The sequence below is a fragment of the Psammomys obesus genome, unplaced genomic scaffold, assembly GCF_907164565.1.
Source record: "Psammomys obesus unplaced genomic scaffold, mPsaObe1.curated_primary_1811, whole genome shotgun sequence".
Lineage (NCBI taxonomy): Eukaryota > Metazoa > Chordata > Mammalia > Rodentia > Muridae > Psammomys > Psammomys obesus.
Genome location: NW_026596443.1, coordinates 3,105,592 through 3,129,725, shown reverse-complemented (window position 1 = coordinate 3,129,725; position 24,134 = coordinate 3,105,592). Strand labels below are relative to the sequence as shown.

The following is a 24,134-nucleotide window of genomic DNA, read 5'->3' as shown; positions in this document are numbered from 1 at the left end:
ATTTTTATGACAGTTCTTTACATAGTTTTGAAGTGTTTTATTTCTAATACTTGAAGTGTAGCGTGTCTTTTTGAAAATTTATTTGGATCCTAGGAGGTGCACTAGTGAGGGTTGCATGCCCTCCCTATTTTATCCCACAAAGACGCAGTCTCACTTTGTTGAGACTAGTCTTGAACTCAGCTTACAGGCCAGGTTGAGCTCAAACTTGAGCTCCTCCTGCCTCAACATTCTGTGTGCTAGGATTACAGATATGGGCTAAATACTCTGCCCTGCTCCCTATAGTATTTAGAAAGACTTAGTATTTCTAGAAATGAAAGAATTGATGTTAGGAATATGTGTATATAAAAAATCTTGTTGATGTTGCTCTTGTTGGGAAATTGAGAAGCCTATGGTTATAATTATTGAAGGCTACTAGGATGTGAAGTTAATAATAAATGAATAACAAAATACCTCATCTGCACCATATTTAAACCTCCAAATATGCCTTGCTGTACATTGAACTCAAGACACATAGTGTAAATTGATATCAGATTGACAGATAATATTGATTTTTTGCCATGCAGATATTTTATTAGCCATGGAGCCAGTGTGGGTATTGTGAACAGTGAAGGTGAAGTTCCTTCTGACCTTGCAGAAGAACCAGCCATGAAAGATCTTCTTCTGGAACAAGTAAAGAAGCAAGGTAACCCAGGAGACTGGGGGAGGGGGTGGTAGCAGAGGCCATCACACTGCCCCTTACAGAACGTGATCCCTCTTCATTATCATGTGACAGGACAGGATTAAATCTGTCTGCGCAGCATTAGTCATCAACTACCAGTGCCATGTATCCTCTTACTAACTTACACAAGCCTAGGCCAAATGCCCAAAGGGTGTCTAGGCCTTCCATGTCTTTGCTATTCTAAGGTTGTGTACCTGTAGTTAGGAGTGACCTGAGGAAGACTGTGGACTGTTCTTTGTGTGTGTGTGTGTGTGTGTGTGTGTGTGTGTGTGTGTGTGTGTGTGAACACTATATTATCTCTGTTGCACAGGATAGCTTGAAGAAAGGCTCAAATAGAGTATGGCCAAATCCATTTTGTAACTTTGTGTCCTTGGAAGCTATTAAAACCTCTGAAAGGATCTTTAGTCATAGTAACTAGTGTCACTGTTCTGATATTTTTAAGAGACAGGATCTTTTTACTTCTTACCCCAATGTGCCCTAGAGCTTGGACTGTCCTCAGACTTGCAGCAATCCTCCTGCCTCTGCCTCCCTATGTTGAGATTATAGGTGTGAGTCACCTATAATCCATGCCTGGTTCTAGTAGTTTCCTGAGGTAAGAAATTAACTTGGAAGAATACATTCTGCAATTGTGTATTCCTATTTTGTAGTTTTAGAAGAAACTCATTTCAGAGAAAGGGTGGGGCTCTCCTATTAGACACCTCAAAGTCATCTTGTTTTGTTTGCCCAGGCTTTTCATGGACAGCTAGTTCAAATCTTCTTTCATCCAATATTACAGGCATGTACCACCACACCTAGCTTTTGAATTCTTTCATTTTAGAGTAATTGATTAACTATGGACAGCAGGTCTTGGATTCTGTTAAAACTGTTATGAAACTCCAATGGGATCTGTAGCAGGTGGAGAAAAGGGAGGCTCTTCTAAACAACCAAAGTTATTTCCAAAGCTTTAATCGTATGCCAAGCCTGCCTTAAGTGATGGGTAGTCTAGGTCATGCTATTACTGAAGTTCATATTTGGTTTTGTGCTTTATTGAATTAAAAATTTTATGCTAATTTATCCTCCTACCTCACTCATTTTATCGCTTAAAATGTTTTTTTAATGATTTATTTATTTTGTGTATATGGATGTTTTGTCTGCATGTACATCTGCACCCCAGAAGAGGGCATCAGATCCCATAGAACTACAGTAATAGATGGTTTTGAGTTGCCATGTGGGTGCTGGGAATTGAACTAAGCACCTGTAGAAGAGCAGCCAGTGCTCTTAATTGCTGGGCCATCTCTACAACCCCCAATCATCTCCTAAAATGTCTTACAATTTGCAAATGTAAAAGTAAGTCTCAGTTTGAAAACCTACTCTTACTTCGATTTAACTCTTCCTTAAATGCTTTTTTGAAACAATCATTTATATTATGCTTCACCTCATGGCATTGGTAACTCTTACTTTGTCTAGGAGGCTTTCTCTTCACCCTATGTGTTTCCCCATACCAGATAGATGATTCTTCAGCAGTTCTTGTTTTCTTATTTAAGAGCCAAAAAGAAAATTAAAAGCACAGATATAGTTTGCTTATGAATATAAAACCTTTTGAATAGTTGTGTCTATGTTCAGAACATTTCATTATTTTGTATAATGAAGAATGTCCTTTTTTTTTTTAATTTATTGGTTTTTCAAGATTGGGTTTTTTGTGTAGCTTTGGCTGCCCTGGAACTTGCTCTGTAGATCAGGCTGGCCTTGAACTCAGAGATCTGCCTTCCAAGTGCTGGGATTAAAGGCTTACACCACCACTGCCCAGCTAAGAGTTTGGTTGTTTTTTTTTTTTAAACACCAAATCTATATTTACATTTACATATAAATAACATAACTTTAAGCTGAAATATATCATAAATAAAGCATGTTTACTATTTGACAACTTAAATATCAGCAATTAAAATAAATCAAACTGGAATGAAATAAATACATTAACAAAAATCCAACAAATTGAACCTCTTATCACATTTACTGTTGTCCCTCTTATCACATGTACTGTTGCTTCAAAGGGAATGACACACAAAGCAGTTGTATCCCAAGAGTTAATACTGATGGCAAGAACACACTGTGAAGTACAAAGGGCTGTTGAAAAACAGACCACAACACAACAGAACAAAACAAAACAAAAAAAAAAACAAAACCCTGGAATTCTTATGCACCCAGAAATTGTAGCTAGAGAAATCTGAAAGCCCCCCAAATTTTAGCATTACATACATTGACTTGTTTTCTAATAGATTTGGTGAGTTTTTTAAAATATAGGTTTAATTTTTGCCTGTATTTTAATAAACTCTGCCCACACGATTTGTATGTATCGTCCTTACAAGCTTCCTGTACACTTGCTGGATTAGGCAAAGATCTAGTCAGTTATCTTGCAAATGTGTTGGTCTTCAAAAACAGAGTGTCCTTTCTTAAGGTCCTTCTTTACTGGCCTAGATATTGGAGAGTTGATAGCTAAATGGAAAAACTCTTAGAGTATCTTCATATAATTGATTATAAGGGAAACAAAGTCTACATTGCCTTAATAACAGACTATAGTGTTGGCTTCAAACCACTTACTAATCTCTGGATTGTTCTTGGAGCTTCAGGGAAGTATGTACAAGTGCACATGGAAATAAACTTTAAAAGGAGTTCTCTTTTCTGCAGTCTATCACACTATCATGCCTGAAATGGAGACTTTTGATAGTAATCTTGTGATATAATAAGTGGGAGAGAAGAGAGCCAAGAACACTGTGCACTTCCAATGGCAGCTCTGCCACTCATGTGTTTGGGGCCATATGCAAAGCACCCAGCCCTTCTCTGCTTAGTTCCTCATATGGCAAGTGAGGCTAGTAATAGATACTATAGTTACCCAAAGGATTGTTTGGGAACTAATATCATATAACATGTTAAAGGACTTTGCCATTTATAGCTTCATACGAATATTGTAAAGTAAAAACTATCTCGTCTGATTTTTATGTTCTGTTGAAACAATGTTAGGTGTGTACGCTTCATGAATGTGCACCACATAGTGTTTAGCCTGGCTTATTTGCCCTTGGTAATTTTGTAATACAAATGGCATTGCTTTAAACTTGAAGAATTACCAACTTGATGAGATTTATTTGTGCTAATATTTGTATGTTTTGAATCTAATGAAAATATTCTGTCAGACTTGGGTGGAGCTTTAGTAACACTGCTGTTTTGTGTCTGGCTTCTGTAGGAGTTGATCTAGAGCAGTCAAGAAAGGAAGAAGAACAACAGATGCTACAGGATGCACGCCAATGGCTCAACAGCGGGAAAATAGAAGATGTGAGGCAGGCTCGCTCAGGGGCCACAGCCCTGCATGTAGCTGCTGCAAAGGGTTACTCTGAAGTCCTCAGGTATGGAACTGGGTACTGGGAAAAGATGAGATGAGTTCTAGAAGCAGAAATTTTTAACTGTTGTGTATTTTCTTGTTGGTTTTCTCTTGCCCTGTAAAATTGCCTCATATTTCCCTGGTGTTCCTTCATCGGTGGTCTCACTTCCTCTCTTATTGTCCCTCTACCTCAGGTGTATGATGTTAGGTAGACTTGAAGTCCATAGACACAGGAAGACATCTTTCAGTTCTCTGAGTTGTCATTGGCTCTCCAGAAACCTATTCTTCTGACTATACAGACCTGTGACCCTTCTGGTTCTATGATTTAAAGAATTTCTGGGCTCATTACATCAATTATAGATCTTGAGTATGCAATATCCAGCTTTCATAAGAGAATTAGATGCGAGTGTGTGTGTGTGTGTGTGTGTGTGTGTGTGTGTGTGTGTGTGTCAAACCTGATGACCTAAGTTCAATCCCATACATGGTAGAAAGAGAGAACTGATTGCTCCAAGTTGTTCTCCTCCCTCCACTTGCTCACAGTGGCATGCATGTACCCACATTCACCACCACACACACATGCACACCAAATAAATCAACTTAAAAGGTAACTTAAACAAACAAACAAATAAATAAATAGAGAGTTAGACTCTACTGTTTTACCTGTTTCACTTTTCTTATATTTGTGCTTTATGTGGCTTTGGTGATTACTGTTGACAAGATTTCAGAATACAGGGGTTGCTAATGGCACTGTATTTACAGTTGTTGCTAGACTCTCTGAGTGTTCACACTCTACCTAATATGGCCTTTCTAGCAGGTATGACAGTATGTAAGTGTTCTTTCTATATCTGCCCTAAACATGCTAGTCATATGTTGCTCAATTCTTGAAAGGATAACAGTACAATTTGAACTTTAAGAATCATATATTTCAGGCTGGAAAGATGACTCAGAGATTAAGAGCACTGGCTGTTCTTCCAGAGGTCCTGAATTCAATTCCCAGTAACTATATTGTGGCTTACAACCATCTATAATGAGGTCTAGTGCCTTCTTCTGGCATGCAGGCATACATGTAGTAAGAGCATTGTATACATAATAAATGAATCTTGAAAAAAAGCTACTTAAAAAAAAGAATCATATATTTCTTCTTGTATAATACAGATGCAAGTTAGACTGTGGCTTTTAGCCAGCTAGAACCCTCTGTGGGTAATTTTAGAATCTGAGGTAAGGGATTCTACAGAAAACAGTCATGTCCTATAAAGGTCACCTTAAAAGCTCATTGGTATTCTAGAGATATTTGTGTCTTCATTTTCATATACGAATTCCTTTCTGAACTGGAAAATGCAAAGTATACTCTGTAACAGAGTTGTGTAATTTGGCTAATTGGATTAGTTTTAGTTAATCGTAGGTACAAACTGGTCTATGTATTCCTTTTGTATGGTATGTGTTCTAGTTGCTTTCTGTTGCTGTGACAAACACCATGACTAAAGCAGTCTTAGGGAGGAAAAGGCTTATTGGCTTATATAGCTTGAAAGGAGTTCATCGCTGAGGCAAGAACTCAAGCAGGAGCAGAGGCAGAAGCCATGGAGGAAAGCTCTTTACTGACTTACTTCTCTAGCTTGCTCAGCTGCTTCGCTTATATATTCAGCCCTACCCATCTTAGGGATGTCACTGCCCACAGTGGGCAGGGCACACCCACCATCATTAACAATTAAGAAAATGCTCCATAAACATGCTCACAAACCAATCTGGTAGAGGCAATTCTTTAGTTGAAGTCTGTCTTCCTAGTTTGTTTCAAGTTGACAAAAACTAACAGCACAGTGTAGCATGAATATGTGAAGGGAATACCATATGTATAACCTCATGAAAAGGTTCAGTAAAGGTTGTAATTGGTGTTCAACACAGTAATATGGATTTCAGGCTACTCCTTAGAGGAAAGAAGGAACACAGGATGTCTGGAGGTTAGCCCACACCTGAAGTTTTATTGGAGTGATAGCTTGTTTGATGGAAAACTATAAAATAAAGGCCATAAATGTAGTTTTTGGGTTTCCTTCCAGACTTCTAATTCAGGCTGGCTATGAACTCAATGTTCAGGATCATGATGGCTGGACTCCTCTTCATGCTGCTGCACACTGGGGAGTAAAAGAGGCTTGTTCCATCCTGGCAGAAGCACTCTGTGACATGGATATCCGGAACAAACTGGTTAGTGAGCCTGAACCTCAAAAGGGCAATGAGATGAGGTGGCTGGATGCCCAGGATAGGCTAAAGTCTCTGTACCATATCCAGCTGGCTGCACTGGTAGCTGTATCGTCCTCTACCTCCTTGACCTGCTGCTTATTATCAATGTAAAAGTACATTTAATGGCAAAGTAAAATAAAACTCCATCAACGAGGTCATCTGCTTCTACTTGTGTTGAAGACCCTAAAACAAAAAGATATGAAAAAAAGATATCTGCTCTTGACCACAAATGAACTTTGAGAAATCCAAGGTCCCTGTCTATGGTGAGGTATGAAATAGTTTACTAATTTTCAACTCAGTCTTTTAACAGCTGAGATCTCTACACATGGAGTTCTTTTCTTTTTTTTTAACCTTTTTTTTTTCTTTTTTCTTTTTATTAATTACACTTTATTCACTTTGTATCTCCTCATAAGCCCCACCCTACTCCCCCTTCTTCATATATGCCCCTCCCCAAGTCCACTGATAGGGGAGGTCCTCCTCTCCTTCCTTCTGATCTTAGTCTGTCAGATCTCTTCAGGAGTGGCTGCATTGTCATCTTCTGTGGCCTGGTAAGGGGGTGATCAAAGAGCAGGCCAATCAGATTATGTCAGAGGCAGTCCCTCTTCCCATTACTATGTAACCCACTTGGACACTAAACTGCCATGGGCTACATCTGTGCAGGGGTTCTAGGTTATCTCCATGCATGGTACTTGGTTGGAGTATGAGTCTCTGGGAAGACCCCTGTGTTCAAATTTTCTGGTTCTGTTGATCTCCTTGTAGAGTTCCTGTCCTCTCCAGCTCTTACTATTTCCCACTTCTTACATAAGATTCCATGCACTCTGCCTAACAGTTGGCCATAAGTCTCAGTGTCTGCTTTGATAGTCTGCAGGGCAGAGCCTTTCAGAGGCCCTCTGTGGTAGGTTCCTAGCTTGTTTCCTGTTTTCTTCTTCTTCTGATGTCCTTCCTCTTTGCCTTTCGGGTTGGGGATTGAGCATTTTAGTCAGGGTCCTCTCTCTTGATTAGTTTCTTTACATGTACAGATTTTAGTAGGTTTATCCTATATTACATGTCTATATGAGTGAGTATATACCGTGTACGTCTTTCTGCTTCTGGGACAGCTCACTCAGGATGATCCTTTCCAGGTCCCACCATTTATCTGCAAATTTCATGATTTCCTTATTTTTCATTGCTGAGTAGTATTCCATTGTGTAGATGTACAATTTCTGCATCCATTACTCCACTGAGGGGCATCTGGGCTGTTTCCAGCTTCTGGCTATTACAAATAAAGCTGCTACAAACTTGGTTAAGCAAATGTCCTTATTGTGTACTTGAGCCTCTTTTGGATATATGCCTAGGAGTGGTATGGCTGGATCTTGAGGAAGCGCTATTTCTAGTTGTCTGAGAAAGCGCCAGATTGATTTCTAGAGTGGTTGTACAAGTGTACATTCCCACCAGCAGTGGAGAAGGGTTCCCCTTTCTCCACAGCCTCTCCAGCATGTGTTGTCACTTGAGTTTTTGATCTTGGCCATTCTGATGGGTGTAAGGTGAAATCTCAGGGTTGTTTTGATTTGCATTTCCCTAATGGCTAATGAGGTTGAGCATCTCTTTAAGTGTTTCTCTGCCATTCGATATTCCTCTACAGAGAATTCTGTTTAGCTCTGTTCCCCATTTTTTAATTGGATTACTTGGTTTTGCTGCTTTTCAGCTTCTGTAATGGCAGTGATTGTTCATTGACTAAAAGCAGTCTTACCAGCCTCACTTCAAACAACTTACAACCCTGGGACTCTTACCCTATATTGCTTGATTTTCTAGAATTCAGACACATGGTCTTGTCTTTCTCACATAACTCCTGAATCCAGGACTCATTCTTAGACTGTACAGAGTATGTAATTGTACTGGTATTTTTTTTTTAAAGAAATAACTTACCTGTCTCCCTTCTCTTCCTTAAAGGGAAATCATTCCTATTAGTCTTCAGTGTGGGTATGGCCCAGACTTTCCTTCAAGGTTTTAAAGAGCACTTACTGTATTTATCATCATAATAATACTTTAGAACAGGTATAAATATGAATTCCCCTAGATTGTTTGTCAAGAGGCCATAAGATTAGAAATAGTGCAGTGATTTTCTCTCTACTGTTTTGCATGACAGAACTCAGTGTTTGAAGGATTGGCTGTTCCTTAAAGTAGCTCCTAAGTGACTCATGAAGGCATCTCAATGTAGGTTAGAGAGGCAACTGTAGTTTGGGCGTCTCCAGCCCAACTCTGAAATCTGAAATGTTCGTAATCTCAGACTTTGTGTACACTGATTTGATGCCCTAAGTAGAAAATTCCAGACCGTGAAAGCATAAAAATATTTAAAATATTATAAGAAATTATCATTGAGCTATATGTGTATGATATATGTGAAACATAAATGAATTTTGTATTTATACGTAAGTCCTAGTCTCAAGAAGCCTCAATACATATGTATGTATTTATGTACATATATGCATATATTCTAAAATCAAAAGCTCTTCTAGTCCTAAGCATTTTGGACAAAGGAGATTCAGTTTGCATCAGAGGAATAAAGTCAGGATGTAAATAATGAATAGTCCCTGATGAAGTCACATGATTGCTGCTTCTCTTTTCTATGTGTCATGGTGTCCCTTTGTCCTGCTAGGGCCAGACGCCATTTGATGTGGCTGATGAAGGTCTTGTAGAGCATTTGGAGATGCTTCAGAAGAAGCAAAATGTGGTAAGTGTGGTTGATGCTTTCACAGCTTTCCTAGCAGTTTATAGTCTACGCTGGGTGTCTCAGTCACTTCCTTCAGTGTCTTTTTTGTTCAGAGTTGAACTGGATGTATTGCATTTCACAGATGTTATTTGTTCCCTATAGAAACTATCAACAGTCTGCTTGAAAAAAAAAAAACAAAACAAAACCAAAAACATGTTGTAAAAGGCTACTTATCATAAAATAGTCTTCAGGCAGCTAACGGTCAATTACAGAGAAGACTGTATTTCTTCTTTTTTCTTTTTATTTTATTTTATTTTTTCAAAAAAGGGTTTATCTGTTTAACAGCCCTACCTGTCCTGAAACTCACTATGTAGACCATGCTGGCCTCAAACTCAGAGATCTGCCTGCCTCTGCCTCCCAAATGCTGGGATTAAACACACGTAACAAGTAACACAAGTAACACAGCTGTATTACTTTCTCAATGAGGTAATACTGCTGTTGTCACATGGTGTTGGACAGCACTTGGTTAGCAGTGGTTCATAGGTATTTCAGATGGCTAAAACATCCAGAATTCAGTCCTCTCTCTCCTCCTTACTTTAAAACCTTCATTGATTCCATCTGCCTTTCTGCTTGGTGCTCTGCAGAAGGGCTACATACATGAGTGGAAGCCACCCATTGGTAAAGAGTAACCAACTCAGATATTCTGCCAGTGAGTCATTTGGACAGGGGAATAAAATTAGTATAGGACAGAAAAAAAATCACTGGCTTTCTTTTGTTTTAGTTTTTCCATTTGCATATAGTGCAGAGTATGGGGAACTTAAGTTTAGGACAAACACAGAAAATAGAGTGGATTTAGATTCAGAATAATATAACTCAGTGATGTAACAGATCAGTATATCTGGCATGCGGAGTGTTTGGCATCATATCTGGACTGTTGAAGCAGAATTCTTGTTACTTTAGGCTCAGTTAGAAAGCTACATACATGAAGTTCAGACAGACAACTTATGGTTCATATATTTTCTTCGATGAATATTCAGAATCACTTGAGTGGTAGGACAGTCCAAATGCTATTTCCTATTAGCTATTAGCTGCATACTATTAGCAGCAGCAGCCTTTCTTAGGCTAGAGCTTTATTTTACATAGTTAAGTTTTTGTGTTTTTGTAAAATCTTGTCCCCTGAAGTAATTTTTAGATTCACATAAAATTGCAAACATACATGCCCTTAAACATAATTGGGTTTGGAGCATAAATGTTATCCCCCCACAATCATTTGAATTCACTTCTGGGCCTCCAGGCTAGTCTGAACTTGCAGTCCTTCTGCCTGAGCCTCCCTAGTGACCAATATGATGGGTTTGCACACCCAGGCCCAGCTTCACGACATGACCTTATTGTACTAAGGGGGACAGTGTTTGTCTTTGTCCTCTGCCTCACTTTAGGATCCAAAGATATAAGTGTTTTTTGTTTGGAGGATAGAGACCATTTCCCCCTAAGGGCTTATTTCTCTTTCATTTCTTTAGAGTTACTGCCAACTTATTTTGGTGTGTGGATCATAAAGAATTCTTCCTTCCTTTTGGGTCTTTCTTTATTCCTTAGAAGCTAGACTTTTTTTTTTTCCCCCTTATTAAGGTTTGATTTGGGATATCGAAGGGACAGTTTTCTTGAATCTCTATCACCATGTTTTCTCTTCTACTTTGGATAAAGAGTTTTCTCTGTTACTTTCTTCCAAGGAGAAGGTGGTGCACATGGTGATAATGCATTCATCTTTTTTTTCTTTTGATTCCATTCTCCCTCTTTGGTTTTTGTCCTGTTTTTTTTTATTATTATTATTATTATTTTTTTTCAGAATGATGGTACCATTTTGGCACTTCTTAATAATATTGGCTTTTCACAAATTGCCAACTTGTCCCCTTTCCTCTCTTACTTTCTGAATTTCTAGCTTCGAAGTGAAAAGGAGACACAGAATAAGCTCATTGAATCAGACCTAAATAGCAAGTTTCAGAGTGGACTCTTCAAGAAGTAAGATACAAGTTTACTTGTATGTAAGGAATGAGATGAGCTTGATGCTGTGTGTGTGTATGCATGCATATGCACGTCCACACAGATCTGTGTGTTGTTTGAGAGTTTTTATATTAAAATGATTCTGTGTTTGATTTCAGTCAAATGATCTTCAAAAGGGGAAATGTTTGTGGACAAGAGGAGATAGCACTGATATTGCAGCACTAAAGATGAATGAATATGCTTTATAGTGAAAAACTATTGGCAGCATCTCTTCTAGCCTAGCCTGGGAGTTCTCAGTCCTGTCTTATTATACAGAGTATTTCCTCAGCTCAGGAATTGGTCTCTTTGTTTACCACTGTTTCAGTGCCTAGCAAGGTTTGTGGATGTAATAAAACTCAGTGAAGATCTGTTTAATGATTTTTTTAAAAAAATATCTGCTCTTTGACCATTTCTTCCTGTTATTCATGGTTCTCTTATCTGTGTGTTGAATAGACAGAGTCTCCTTGAGTCATACTCTAAAGTCAATAATAAGCCTGAGGCTGTTGAAAAGCCAAGGGTCTAAGAGAACACACACATACAAGAAGGATTTTCATGCTTTTGCTGTTTTTTCTACATACAGATTTATAGATTTGTTTTCTTTATTATGCCTGATTGTCAGTGAGCTTAAATGGTTTGTCAATTCAGCTTTCAAATTGTGCCTTTCATTTAGCAAAGAGAAGATGCTTTATGAGGAAGAGATCCCCAAGTCCCAAGAAACAGAGGAAGAAAATAAAGAATCCAGCAGCTCCAGCTCAGAGGAAGAGGAAGGGGAAGATGAAGTTTCTGAATCAGAAACTGAGAAGGAGGCAGGTAAGGCAGAGACCCCTCATGTCTATTGCCTGTCAGAATCTGGTCAGGCCTCACAGGCTTCCAGAAGAACTTGAAGTAGTTCCCAAGAGATTGGATTTCTAAGGACAATGTGCTTATCAAAGCCTTGAGCTCAGTTAAAATATACCTGCCAGTTCTGATGCAGCCATACGGTAATGTGTATAGAGAAATCTTGCACTAAGAACCATGTCTTGCCCTTAGGTCGATAGGTCAGCCATAGAGACTAGATTCCAAGAAGCCAGTGTGCTGAGAGACATGGGACTTATAGAGACTTTAGATTAAGTATTTTCAACACACTGGTAGAAATTTGCATTTAGTTATTATATGATTCTGATTCTGTAAACTGAATCCTAATTTTTTTCTTATTTTGTAAAGCTTCATCAGTTCCCGAGTGAAGGAATTAATGAAAGAACAAATCAGATTTACTTTTATTACTCTCATTAATAATATATACAATTTTTTTTCATGACCATGGGAGATTAACTCAGAAGATAACTAAAATCTTTAGATGCACAAGTCTCTTATATATGTTGCTACATCGTTTGCATCGAATCTGCGTACACTTGCCTGTGTACTCCAGACTGTTTCTCTGCTGCTTATATTACCTGGTACAGTGTAAATCATTTGTATACTGTACTGCTTAGGGATTGATAAAAATGTAAGAACACAGATCTGAAAAAGAAAAAAAAAAATCTGTATATACTTAGCACAAGTACAAGGTCATGGTTTTTTGTTTCCCAGTATTTTCAGTTCATGGTAAGTTGAAGGACTGAGGCTGTATCTCAGTTGTTTGGCTTTGTTGATAGTTTCTCTCAGTCATGAGAGAATACTGCCCTTCTTAATCTGAAGTTCATTGACTGTCACCAAAGGAAGTTAGAGGCCATTAGTTTTATAGAGAAGGCAGGCAGTTTTCAGGAAAGGGGAATTGACTTTATATTTATGGGGCCTTCGATCTCCATCAGATTATTTTATTTTATTGTTTTTATGAATATGGTACTTTGGATGTGTGTCTGTGCACCATGTGCTTGCAGTACCTGTGGATGGCAGAAGACAGCATTGGATTCCCTGGCACTGGAGTCACAGATGGCTGTGAATGCCATGTGGGAGCTAGAAATGGAACCCAGATTCTCTGGAAGAGCAACTAGTACTCTTGACTGCTTATCCATCTCTGTAGCCTCTTAAAATTTAAAAAAAAAAAAAAAAAAAAAAATATATATATATATATATATTTAATCATTTGTAGCTTGTTCTGGAAAAGCTTGTATTACATCCACCAAAAAAACTACAAATGTCTATATTTTGTTATTTGCATTATTTACTGAGTAGCCTCACAGTTTAGCCTTTACACAGTATTTGGAATTCATATTTGGGCTTGCTCTATGCTACATTTTTGTTGTTGTTGTTACCCACTATTATCTTAGAAAAATGGGAGAAAGCTACCAAAACTGCTGCTATTGCTTCATGATTTGTACCACTGCCTCAGGTCTTATTCCTTTCAGACTGTGTTGGTTTGAGTTACTACCATGCTAAACACCATGGCCAAAAGCAAGTTGGGGAGAAAAGAGTTTATTTGGCATATGCTTCCACATCCATAGTCCATCTCTGAAGGATGTCAGGACAGGAACTCAAACAGGGTGAGAAACTCGACTCAAGAGCTGATGCAGAGGCTCTGAAGGGGTACTGTTTACTGGCTTGCTCCCTCTGCTGACTCAGCCTGCTTCCTTATAGAAATTAGGACTAGGAGATGGTGCCACTCAACAATGGGCTGGGTCTTCCCCCCAATCACTAGCTTAAAAAATGCACAACAGTTTTGCATTTTTAGGCTTGCCTATAGCATGATCTTAGGGAGGCATTTTCTTTTTTCTTTTCCTTTTTTTTTTTTATTCCCCTGAAGTTCTGTGTAGTCCTGGCTATCCTGGAATTCACTCTGTAGACCAGACTGGCCTCAAACTCACAGAGATAGCCTCCCTCTGCCTCCCAAATGCTAGGATTAAAGATGTATACTACCACTGCCTGGAAAGAAAATGTCTGGAGTCATTTTCTGTCTTTTTAAAATTTTTATTTTATTTAATTTTATTTACTTTACATCCCAAGGTTTCCCCCTTTCTCCTCTCCTCCCAGTTCCCCATTCCCCTCTTTTCCCTTTATACTTTCCCTTTTACCCCAAGAAAAGGGGAGCCTGCCTCCCCCCCCCCCATGCCAACCCTCCCCCACACATCAAGTCACATCAGGACTGAGTATATCCTCATCCACTGAGGCCAGGCAAGGCAGCCCTGCAAGAGGGAACTGATCCAAAAGCAGGCAATAGAGTCAATGTTAGAAACCATTCCCCCCTCCACTCGCCAGGTGACCCATGTGAAGACCAAGCCACCCTTTGGCCATATATGTGCAGGGGCCTAGGTCCAGACCATGCATGCTCATTAGTTGATGTCTCAGTTTCTGTAAGCCCCTGTGGGTCTGGATAATTGTCTCTGTTGGTCTTCTTGTGGGGAGACATTTTCTTAATTAAGGTTCCTTCCTTTCAGATGACTTTAGTTTGCATTAAGTTTGACATAAAACTATCCAGCACACGGACCATATGTATACTGCTATTGAAATAAAATATTGACAGCACCCTTATAATCAAAGTTTACTTCTGTTCAGAAATCTTCTATGGCTAGCTCCCTCATTCCATCTTTGTCTGCAGAGTAAGTCCCAGACCCTTTAGCCTAGCCTGCAAGGTCTCCAATAGTCTAGCTCCAACAGACATTTTCAATGCTCTACATAGGCAAGAACATACTGTAGCTAAATTGAATTGCTTGGTTTTCTCAAACATTACCTCAGCATTCCTGGCAGTGAATGTTTAATTTTGCCTTTTAATTCATTTCAAACCATCATAAATACTTGTTCGTTGAGTTCTTTTAGACAGTGTAGGAGCTCGAAGAGTGAAGTGTTTTTCTGATACAAAAAGTTAAAACAGTTGGATCCTGAATTATCTTTTATACTGCAGTGACGAATACCTGAGATGAACTTTTTAAGGGGAGGGAAGATTTATTTTGGCTCATGGTCTCAGTCCACAGTCAGCTGGCTCAATGTTTTAGAACTGTGGTTAAGCAGACTATCATGGTATAGGATGGATGTGGTAGAACAGAGCTGCTCGTGTCATAACAGCTGGGAAGTAGACAGGAAAGGGTCAGAAACAAGATACTCACAGTGACATGCTCACCTCCTACCATATCCTAAGAATGCTACTAGATTATCAGTCTGTCAATGCATATCCATCAGTGAAGTCAGAGCCTGATGGTCCAGTCGCCTCTCAGTGAGTGTGTATACTAAGTAGGGACTGAGTCTTCAATATTTGAGCCTAGACCTGTGACAGTTATTCTTGTCAACTTGATAGGATCTAGAGTCACTTTGGAGACATTTCTGGTTATGTCTGTGAAGAACTTTCTATATTAGATTATAACTGAGATGAGAAGATGCACCATAAATTTGGGTAGCACTCTTCTGCAGGTTGGGTTCCCAAACTACATTAAAAGAAAAAAAAAAAAAAAAACAGGCTAGCTGAGCACAAGCATTTGTCTGATTGTGAACGTGATATGGCCAGACATGACGTCTGCTCTTGACACTATACCTTCCTTTCCATGATGGACTGTATATTCTAGAACTGTAAGGCACAATACCACCTTCCTTATGTTTGCTTTTGTCAAGTCTTTTGTTGAGACAAGTAAGTAATACAAGCCCTTTTCTGTTTTCTTACGCTGTGCCTTTTTACTTCGTTTCTATCTCTGTAGTATGGTGCAATTATTTCTGTTCTAGTAGTTACCAGTTTTTCTGAGAACACTGAATTTATTGTTATACTCCCAGTTTCAGCATATGACATCCACTCATATTCACTAAGTGGTTTTGTTGACTGTACCTAGTAGGGGAATAGAAAGCATTATGAGAATAAAACACATGTCATGTGAAAGAAGTAAATGCAGTCTGGTACTCACCAATAGGTAAGATTATGGCTCATTCTGGGAATTATAATATAACTTTACATCTCTATAGTGCTTTGTAAACAGTATTTAATTCCCATAACTATACTTTGGGGCATAAATCATTATCACTCCTATTTTAGGATGAGATATTAACATTTTACAATGTTAGGTGAACTGAGTTTCATAGCTAGCTAGTGGCAATGGCTCACTGGGTGTAGAACTCCTTACAGTCGAAGGGGACAGTGGAAATTTTCTGTATAAGAAGTGAAAGATGAAAACTGTAGAAAATATGGGCTGGAGTGATGGCTCAGAAGTTAAAAGCATTTGCTGCTTTTGAAGAGGACCCAGATTCAGTTCCCAACACCCACAGCTGCAGCTCACAACTGTCTGCAACACCAGTTGTAGGGAATCTGATGCTCTCTTCTGATTCTGTGGGCACCAGGCAGGCATGTGGTACAAATACATATGCAGGCCAAACACTTAAACATATAAAAATGATACTAATAAAGAATTTACTTACAAAACTAAAAAAGTATAAGATTCCCGAGGATGATAGGGAAAAAAAAGAGAGATGTGAGAAAGAATCTCAGGGCATTCTTTCTTTAGAAACTGAAGTGATGTTTGTAAAGGAAACAAAGACATATGACCAAGAGGTTGAAGAAAAGCAGGACGTGTATTTCTGCCTCAGAGAAGCCAGCAGTGGTGAGCAGTCATGAGACAGGAACACACAGTGATGATACAGCAATTAGGAAATCACAGTAATCCTAGAGAGCAGCTTCAGTAGCCTGGCTCAGGCAGAAGCCAGATGGTTCTAGCAAACTCCCCTACTCATTTCTGTAGTTCTTTGCCAACTGAAATTTTACTCATGTCTCAGAGCTCAACTCAAATCAACTTTTGCTGCCTTGCCATGTCGATACATATTTCCCACCTCCCTTGACTTTAGTAGCTATTTGTTTGAAGCTTTTTAATATTAATTTTCTCATGCTACTTAATATTTTTGAACTATTTCTATTTTTTTTCTCCCTCGTTCTGCTGCCCCTGAATTTGAACATTCTTACGTGTCTTCTATATCTTTCTGTGTGCCATATGGCCTTCTGTGTGTAGGTGTTCATTCAATACCTGGTAGAGTGCATGGAAGTGTATTTTTACCTAAGCCTTTTCAAATTTTTTTTTATTTATTACAATTTATTCACTTTGTATCCCAGCTGTAGGTCCTTCCCCCATCCCCTCCAATCCTGCCCTCCCTCCCTCTTCTCCTCCCCCCATGCCTCTTCCCCCGTCCACTGATAGGGGAGGTCTTCCATCCCTTCCATCTGACCCTAGCCTATCACCTGTAATTCTAGCAGTTGGAAGGTAAAAGTAGAAGGATCAGAAGTTCAAGGTCATCCTCAACTACATAATCTTTGATGTCAAACTGAGCTACATAAGACTCTGTCTGGAGGGAAAAGGGAGTTAAGAAAAACAACAACAAAACAACCAAAGGCTATGTGAACTCTATTCTGTGGCTTGATAATTGGAAGGGGATCAGCTGGATAGCTTGCATCTTTCTTATGGCAGTGGTGTGCTTATTCATATTTGTGCCTTCAACTAGTAAAGCATATGAAGTGATAGTTGGTCTTAGATGATTTTGCTCATGTTTCTGGTGGTTGGCTGTGATGTTCAAGAGCAAGTGATTGCTCCTCATCAAGCAGGCCTGCCCCTCTTTCTTCATGTGGCAGCTGGATTCTGAAATTAGTTACAGAGGGCAAGGCTGAGTTTCTCAATTGCTAGTGTTTCAGAGGCCACAGCAAGCCACTTGGCCAAGCCCAGAGTTGATGTGTGAATAAGGCATGAAGGTATGAGTTTAGGAATGATGCATCAGGATCCAGTACTGTAGCAATCTATTTCATTTGGCTAATAAGCTAGATTTCTTGTAGCTTAGAGATATTTAGTACTTAAAGAATGCCTTGATCATTATAGTAACTACCAAATAACAGCATTAATAACATAAAGGGGCTTAAGATAGCCAGTGAGCTATGCTGTTTTAAAATGCTATTTCTAATCTTCATAAAAATTCTCATAATGCAAACATTAAAATCTCTGATTTAAGTCATATATGTAACTTACTATCACACAGTTAGGAGTAGCTTATAATTATCACAGGATCCATGTGGTGTACTGGATCTGTTTTCAGAGCATAAATATCAGAATCATAGCCCTAGGTACAGCCACTGTGCTGGATATTAATTGATATGCAACCAGATTGATGATTCTGCTGGGCTGGAACACTGCTAATTCTGTGAGTCCAGTTACTAAAGTTCTGCAACTTAATCAACATTCTTTGAAATCTTTTCTACTGTTAGGTCCTATTGTAACCCCAAGAATGACTCATTGCTTAAATTAGGCCGTCATTTACTACCAGTGGATGTGTGAATGTGATCACTAAGACATTATTCCTCCTCCACCTGTCTGTCTTTCAGCTTTCAGCTTTCTTATTTTCTTCTTCAGAGACTCTGCCCTTTTTTGAAATCTGTAATACCTGTTGATCTGAATCTATTAAATGATTTTGTATTTTTATTATAATGTGTCTTTTCTTTTTATTGTAATTCCCTATGAAGCAAAGTCAGTCTTATGCATTTTTCTGTTTTTATTTCCTGGTCAACTTCCATATAAAACTGAACAGATTTTTGATAAGGATGAATTTTACATATAATATAAAGACACACACATCAATGCAGAGATAGTTTTTATTGGAATTTGGAGCCTACCAAGATAAGGATATCCTTGAATTTTTTTCTACTGACAATTGTGAGAGTTTGTCCTAGTGTGAGTTCAGACATTCATTCCATTGTCCTAATAATCTGTTTTGATATGGCAAAACTTTTTGTCTTAGTAGAAAAGTATTTATACATAAAAATATAAGATTTTCATATTTATACTTGTTGCTTCTCTTATCTTAAATAACAGATAAAAAGCCAGAAGCCACTGTCAGCCATTCCAACTCTGAAAGCAAGAGTCGTATCATGGAGCAGATCCCAGCCCCAGTTCAGAACACCTTCTGTGCCTCTTCTGCTAGGAGAGTGAGTACTTGGGAATTGATCTGAGGTTATAATTCACTCTACTGCAGTAACACACATTTACAAAGGCCTCAAAGATGCATTTTTGCAAAACAGTAGGAGCACGTGCTTGCCTGTATTAGCCTCTTACACCAAAATACCATAAAGTATGACTTAAAAAATAGGACTTTGCTTCTGAAAGTTTGGAGGGCTGGAAAGTTTCCAGAACAATATGCTAGCCAATTGTTCCTCAAAAGCGCTGTCTTCCTGGCTTAATGATGCCTCCTTCTTGCTGTATCCTAATGTGTAGAAAGAGCACTAGTGTCTCTTTCTGAGAAGGGCACCAGCCCTACCCTGTTGACCTCATTCTACTTTTGTCACTTCCTCAGAGGCCCAGTCTCCAGATGAAGTCATGATGGTTAAGGCTTCAGTAGGAATTTTAGAGGGACACAAAAATTCTGTCTATAACACTGTCCTCCCCATCCTTGGAAGAACAATACCAAACAAATATGGCTACAAATGTGTTACAATAATGGGGATAAAAATATCCTGAGACCGAAAGATTGTGTTTGCCTGTTTTCTTCATATTGAAAATGAAAATAACTGTATACAAAGTAGACTAGGTAGGAAGACATATAGCATTCAGATGGTTTTGATGGCAATTGCTTTTTCTACTTTTCATGAAACTTTAGTGTCCTGGGTAAGGTTGTTGCCCTATATGTTGGGCAAGGGTGGGAGAATAAGTCCTTGTTGAAATGCCAGAGGCACTCCTGCAACATCTATATGTAGGCCTCAAAGAAGCTGTAGCCTTCTGGCAGAGAGAGAGAGTTAATCTGAGGTATTTGGAATGGGCAATTGGGAAAACTCTCTGGCCTTAGAGGTTTTTAACTGGCCACCATAGTGGAAACCAAGCAAAATGTAGCCATAAAAATGTATTTATTTTTAGAAGCATCATTGTGAATCATTAGCCAAGCTTCAGATAGAGTGCCATCCATGCTCACTATACAGCTATTTGCTTGCACCTTAAAGGCTGGTACTAATTCTAGGTGTGACTGCACTTCCTACTTTTTATAAAAGAACAATACCAACTTAAATACAAACACACGTGCCCCCTCTGTTTTGCTAAACTAATACTGGGCAAGGGGAAAGGATTCCCATTAGAGTCATGGTGACTTGTAAAAAGGAAGGAGCTCATATTTAAACGTCCAGATGATTTATGACAAGAGAAAAGAGTGGAAGGTGGATGATGATGAGTGGCTTTTACTCTACTAGTCAGCAAAGATGACCTGGTTTTAGAAGAAAGACCCAAGATTTTTTTATAAAGGTCTCTAGACCCTAAGAAAGGGACTGTTTCCTGGCATCTGAAAGACCCTGGTCTGGTTTCTGGCTAGCTCATGATGTTTCCCCACTTTATTTGTTTCTCTGTTTATGCAGTACTGAGGATTGAACCTGGTATGTATAAGCCTTGTATATGCTAAGCAAGCACTCGACCAGTGAACCATACCACCATCTGGTTTCCCTGCTTTAGATAAAGACCATGTAAAATTGTCCATGACGTGTTTTTGTTTGTTTTTAGTGCTGACGCTACAACTTAATGTCTTGAACAGCCAGACTAGCATAGTACTACTGAGCTGCATCCTGTTGGAAATGTTCTTTTCCTTTTCTGTGGTTTTGAGACAGGGTCTTATGTAGCCATAGGCTGTGCTAGCCTCAATCTTGCTATGTAGCTGAGCCTTACCTTGATCTACCTGCCTTTATCTCCTAAATGCTGAAATTATAGGCATGTGTCACCATGCCCAACTGAACCTTCCTTTTTTGGTATTAAAAATTCTTATTAATGAAATTGTGGTGATGGTGAACTATTGATTTCTTTGAAAGGTGTTCTATCTAGGCAGAATAAGAAAGATGGTTATGTTCTCAGCCCTAAATTTTATCTTTTAAAATTTCCTGCTCAATAAAATTGTCAAACTCTTTGAAATTGATGTTTAATATGAAATACATTATTTTCTTAATATTATAGTTAGATTTTTGTAGAGTCACCACTAGTATTAACTTAACTTGAGTCATCACATGAGAGACCTTGGAACACTCAGCCCTAAATGGGATGTTTCCCTTAAATCCCTCCCCTCATGGCTCAGGGAACCCTGTAGAAGAGGAGGCAGAAAGAATGTAAGAGCCAGAGGGATGGAGGACACCAGGAAAACAAGGTTCTTTTAAATCAATATGATCAAAGCTCATATGAACTCACAGAGACCGAGGCAGCATGCACAGAGCTTGTACTGGTTTGAACAAGGTCCTTTGTGTATATTATGCCAGTTTAGTGTTCTTATGGGATTTCTGAGTGTACAAACTAGTGGGTCTCTTTCTTGTGCCTTCTCTTGGGTCTTCTTATCCTTGTGTTTGTTTTGTCCAATTTTGATATGTTAGTTTTATTTTATTATATTATACTTTATTATGATCTCTTAGGAGCCTGTCTGCTTACCAATGAGAGATAAAAAGAGAGGGAAGGGATCTAGAAAGCAGGAGAGATCAGGAAGAACTTTGAGTAGAGGGAGGGGAAACTGTAATTATGTGAGGAAAAATATCTGTCTTCAATAAGAGGAAATAATTAGTTCATCATGTGAAAGAACATTGCTTTACATATATTTATGCATTAACTCATCCTGTTTCTTCAGACTGGATTGGAGGGAGAGAAGAATTAAGCTCATTACCACAGTTTTACACACAAGCACATTGAGATATAGAGAAGAAAAGTAGCTTATTTTTTAGGTACCCAGCAAGTCAAGAGAAAATGAATGATCAGAATATGGTCTTCTGGTCTCCAGGACAGTATTGGGTCACAAGGACAGCAAAGGGCTTCCATCCTCAGAGCAGGTCTGTGGGTAGGAGCACTGAGAATTGGAATTCTGAAGAAAGAGCATCTAGCCTCTGCTAAGTGAGTGGGCACAGGGGCAGCAAGGCTGCCAGGGGCCTATCCTAGGCTGCTCCACTGAACTTCTCAGGTGGGGAAAAGCAAGTAGGACAATGCAGAATTGAGTACCAGAACTTTTTTCCTTTCCTTTTTTTCTCCTTCATAGTTGTCCAGTCTTTTCAACAAGGCAGAAGAACCCAAAGATGAATCTCCTTCTTCATGGAGACTGGGACTCAGAAAAACTGGCAGTCACAATATGCTGAGTGAAGTGGCCAATTCCAGGGAGGCCTTTCGAGACCGAGGTTCTTCCATCTACCGTTCCTCATCAAGCCCTCGGATTTCTGCTTTATTGGATGACAAAGATAAGGTGTAGTGGGGGGTGGGGTGGGAGGCAAGAACACATGCAGGGCATTCTAAGGCAGTCCTCCTCTGTGAAAATTCAGTCCTGACAACAAATGGAAGTATTTGCTAGTCCCGCAGTTGACTGCAGCAGTAGGACTGTGAAGATGTTTCTTAAGTGAAGGACAAAAGTAATTCCTCATTACAAAAGGATGAGTGTCTTTCTGCTTCTCGGAGAGAGCAACAGAACCAAAATATCTGGGCCCAGGAGTCTTTTCTGAGACTGATACTCCAACCAAGGACCATTCACAGAGATAATCTAGAACTCCTGCACAAATGTAGCCCATGGCAGCTCAGTCTCCAAATGGGTTCCCTAGTAAGAGGAACAGGGACTTTCTCTGACATGAACTCAGTGGTTCCCTCTTTGATCACTTCCCCTGGAGGTTACCAGGCCACAGAGGAAGACAATACAGCCAGTCCTGATGAGACCTGAGAGGCTAGGGTCAGAGGGAAGGGGAGGAGGACCTCCCCTATCAGTGGAATAGGGGGAGGGGCATGGGAGGAAACTAGGGAGGGAGGATTGAGAAGGGAAGAGGGGGGGTGGCTACAGCTGGGATACAAAGTGAATACATTAAAAAGAAAGCAAAATAAAAGGATGAATGGCTTTTGGTATAAGGCATTTGTAAAAATGAGTTGGCCTTGTCACTTTAATAGTTTCATCAAGTAATTTTTTATTTGCTAACATTTTCATGGGCAAAAAAAAAGAAAGCCTTAAAAAGGAGCTTTCTCTATTGGCTTTTTTTGTGTTCATTCTTTCTTACCTAGAGCAAAACAATGAATGCTTCAGAGAAAGTTGAACATGGCCCAAATGGTTCTTTTGAATAAGCACCAGAAAATCTTACTGTTTAGAAGCAAAGTTGAACTTTAATGCAGCTGGATACATTAGCCATAGTGGTTTGTTGCTTGTTAAAAATTAAAACAGGTTGGCCTGGAACTTGCTTGTGTAGCATCGGCCTTCCAAGAGCTGGGATTCCAGCTGTGTACTGCCATGCCCTGCCTTGTAGAACATTTCAACGAGCTATTTTTCTTTTATAGAAATATATGATTAGGCTGGCTTCACAAACAGTTCACCATTATATTCATCAAAGAAGAATTTGGTTTTAGATTTTACTGGGCTCACTTAGTGGCCTTTTCCAGGGTTTTCCGTGTTATCATAGTCCTCTTACTGTCTTGCTTTTCCCAAGACAACTTGAAGGGATGAACGCTAGAAGTTGGGTGTGGTGTATCTGTTGTATGTGTCCCTAAGGAAGATGAATTTCAAGGAAAAAAAATAGCTGGAAACTGAATGAGACTGTTGTATGAAGGACACTATGTAGAGCTGCTTGTGGCTTCTCAGCCTCCTTCTCACTCCTCTCAGAGCTATCCTCTGTATACCTTGTGCTGCTTCCTTCATGGGAGCTCTGTGACTTTCCTCTTGAGAATTATTTTCCTTCATACAAGATTTTGATGAAGGAAAGGTAGGAATAAACTTTGAAAGCTAACCTTTTGTAGTTCCACTTAAAATAAAATTAATGAATCTAGATATGAAAATATGTAACTCTCATAAGTTCTACTTTTCTCTCCTACTTGAGAATTAAGGCAAAATCTGTTCCTTGGCTGGCCCTGAACCAAAATCTTCCTGTTTATACTTCATAAGGCCTGGGAATACATATATACCACTATGCCTAGCAAAATTATGCTTTTTTTTTTTTTTTTTTACCAAAAAATGTTTTATGCTATGTCAGTATTGAACCCTCATTGCATTTTACATGCTTTTATTTTATAGGAAAGAGAAAACAAAAACTATTTTAGTACACTAGCACCCCGGAGACTCAGCAGCACAAGTGACATTGAAGAAAAGGAGAACAGGTAATCAAAACATGCCAGAAGATGATTTCTTTCAGCCCCATAGGGATCTGGCTATTAGTCTTCTGCCTTTTCCAACAGATGTCCTAGGACATTATGGATTGCTTGTCCTGCTCAGAATACCTC

At 39.1% G+C, this 24,134-nt stretch overlaps 1 protein-coding gene across 4 annotated transcripts in view; it reads left to right on the top strand.

Annotated features, from left to right (window-relative positions):
- Positions 1–24,134, top strand: part of Ppp1r12b (protein phosphatase 1 regulatory subunit 12B) — a 213,103-nt gene that overhangs the window by 55,662 nt on the left and 133,307 nt on the right. For all 4 annotated transcript variants that reach the window (XM_055598056.1, XM_055598059.1, XM_055598055.1 and 1 more), the window contains exons 3-11: positions 564–682; positions 3,936–4,095; positions 6,122–6,266; positions 8,938–9,012; positions 10,928–11,007; positions 11,699–11,838; positions 18,765–18,877; positions 21,931–22,131; positions 23,929–24,011. In XM_055598056.1, the coding sequence (XP_055454031.1) occupies positions 564–682; positions 3,936–4,095; positions 6,122–6,266; positions 8,938–9,012; positions 10,928–11,007; positions 11,699–11,838; positions 18,765–18,877; positions 21,931–22,131; positions 23,929–24,011 (1,116 nt within the window). The remainder of the gene's footprint in view (positions 1–563; positions 683–3,935; positions 4,096–6,121; positions 6,267–8,937; positions 9,013–10,927; positions 11,008–11,698; positions 11,839–18,764; positions 18,878–21,930; positions 22,132–23,928; positions 24,012–24,134) is intronic.